Source organism: Montipora capricornis, chromosome 5 (assembly GCF_036669925.1).
Source record: "Montipora capricornis isolate CH-2021 chromosome 5, ASM3666992v2, whole genome shotgun sequence".
Classification (NCBI taxonomy): domain Eukaryota; kingdom Metazoa; phylum Cnidaria; class Anthozoa; order Scleractinia; family Acroporidae; genus Montipora; species Montipora capricornis.
This window is the reverse complement of record NC_090887.1, coordinates 10,424,351-10,426,850: the sequence shown is the minus strand read 5'-3', so window position 1 is coordinate 10,426,850 and position 2,500 is coordinate 10,424,351. Positions and strand designations below refer to the sequence as shown.

Below are 2,500 nucleotides of genomic sequence, written 5' to 3'. Positions count from 1 at the left end.
AATACTGAAGGAAAATTAAAGGAATTAAAAGAACAACAAGACACAATTTATTCAATAATAAAGTAGATTAGAACTGATTTTACCTAAATTACTTTCAAAATCTATATAACCACTCCCAAATCAATACAAACTTCATTTGTCAGAACGAGTCGATGCGGTTTTCAAGTGAGGAGTGCAACAAAGGATAAATCAAATTAACAATGTTCGAACCAGTTGTAGAGAAAGAAACAATCATTGGTGGAACCGGAATATGAGATTAAAAGAGAATCCTTGCGTGACAGTCTGATCAGAATTAAGACGCTCTAATGAAGCCAACTTAACCACCTAAGTGGTAAGATGATATGGTAGCCAGTCGTTTCTCCTACACTTAAGTCGCCAACACACAAGACTCACATAAAAATGACCTGAACTTGAGAATGTGCGATTTCCTATACAGCAAAACGACTCTACGTGTGAGGGCAAATCGACCTCACTTGTGTGGGATATTTGACCTTAGTATAGGTGATCTACTTAAGGCCAAAATGACTTGTACGTAAAACAACCGACATCCATAGTTATTAAGGTAATGACAAACAGTTCAATGTTTTGCCACAATAGATTTTGCTGAGCAACATTTGTTGAAAGTCATTTGAAAATGTAACCCTTAAATTTCCACCCCATCGCCTAGAATGACCTCTAAGCATAAAAGACAAGCTCAGACAAAGAACTTCAAATAGAGATGCTTATCACATTTTTTGAAGGGCTAACTGTTTTGAAATCACTGCTTCGATCGTAATAATTCTGCAGATCAGTGGCAAACTACACGATTTCTCCATGTCCATCCCTTAAGTTCTGTATCTAAAACTGAGATTTTGTCTTCTGTACGCCAGTTCCACAAGTGTTGAGGCCCTCCCAGGGAGTGGGGGTGGGGATGAGAGGGGAGAAGAGGGGGGGGGGGGGGGTCCTTATTCTCTTGAAGAATTTGTTTGCATTTCTTTGTTTCCAAAATAACCCTCAAACTTGTTCTCAGCTTTTTGTTGTTTTCTAAAATGGTTTATCTTCCATATTCCCAAATGGCCATTTGTTTGATTAAAAACTAGTCCCATTTGCCTCGTTATTAAACTTAAAATTCAAAAGAAAATTAATTTAATCTTAAACGAGGCAACAAGGCTAATTTGCAAGCAAACAAAAGAATACTAACTGGTAGCCATTTTGGAATAAGGTGTATTTTGTCTTTGTTCCCTCATTCCGAGTTCAAATTAGCAATGTTTCCCAAGACCCCTGGGACAGGGAGGGCCTCAGTGTTGGGAATATAACATTGTGTAATGTGAAAGGAAGTGTCCCAAGGGGTTTTGGTGGATAGCTTTTAGTGACAATCTTGAGGAGCAACAGACCTTGGTATTAAATCTCTTTATAGATTAAATTCTTCTCTTAATGCCACCTCCTCTTTGTGTGCTTTGCTGTTTAAGTGCATGTTGTAAGGAATTGGCCCATTGAGATCCTTGCCGCAAATGTCGCAGTAGAAGTTTTCACTGGAGCAGTTTTTGTCATTATTATTACCATATGCTGTGAAACAGAAAACCACCTTAAGTAAACCACATTGTATATACTGGGTTGTTAATTTCCAACTATACACTGTATGCATTATCCTAGAAATGAAAATTCACGGGTTGTGAGTACAGCTGTTGAAAACATCAACATGACTGAAAAGCAATGCCCTCTTTTTCTCCGAATTTGAAACCATGGTAACCATTATTAACAAGAATGACAGGAGGTATGACATTTTTCCAGCATTTTAAGGCTTAAGAATATACACTAAACAATTTTTAATTTTACCACAATTGCTTGTAATCTCGCAATCTGATTGGCTAATTTGCCGCTGTCGATAAGAGTCTAGACAACGCTGCTCGCGTCATGCTCGCGTAAATTTGTCACGCAATGCAATAGCTAATCAGGAACGCTCATTTTGGAAAATAAACCAATCATATGGCAACAAAGTTATAGACAACGCTTGCTCTTTCTTCGTATCGTGATTTTGGTCACGCTCTGAAATAAACACTTCTTTGGCGTTGAATATTGTGGTAAAAAAACAAAACGAAAGTGGTTCAGCGTTGTCTGTATTCTTATCGACAACGATATTCGTCATCAAAGTCGTCAAAATGTTGTGACTAAGCCTAAGGGGTCTATTACTGATGCCTGATGCAATTTCCAAAGCTGTAAATCAACAAAAACTATGAATGGATAAGTAATAAATTAGCAAGCTAAAGAAGGCTGTCTAACCGGTACCAGGGGTTTTGTCTGGCCATCAACCATTTGTAACAGAGCTACTCACCAGATTTATATGGCTTGAACACTGGTTCACCAAACTTGCCTCCACTTTCTCTCTTCTCTTCCTCTGTTCTTTGCTGTTTCCTCTCTTCAAGCCACGGAAGAGCAGAAATCTTATTTTCTAGAACCTGAAAAACAGATTTGAAAAAACACTCTACAGTGAATAAAAATTCTGACTTTCACATTTAAATTT

General features: G+C 37.8%; 1 protein-coding gene across 2 annotated transcripts in view; it reads right to left on the bottom strand.

Annotated features, from left to right (window-relative positions):
* Positions 1 to 2,500, bottom strand: part of LOC138049475 (uncharacterized) — a 9,878-nt gene that overhangs the window by 99 nt on the left and 7,279 nt on the right. For both annotated transcript variants that reach the window (XM_068895764.1, XM_068895765.1), the window contains exons 3-4: positions 2,312 to 2,435; positions 1 to 1,545 (exon numbers count right to left, since the gene is read on the bottom strand). The exon at positions 1 to 1,545 is cut by the window's left edge. In XM_068895764.1, the coding sequence (XP_068751865.1) occupies positions 1,391 to 1,545; positions 2,312 to 2,435 (279 nt within the window). In that variant the 3' untranslated portion in view covers positions 1 to 1,390. The remainder of the gene's footprint in view (positions 1,546 to 2,311; positions 2,436 to 2,500) is intronic.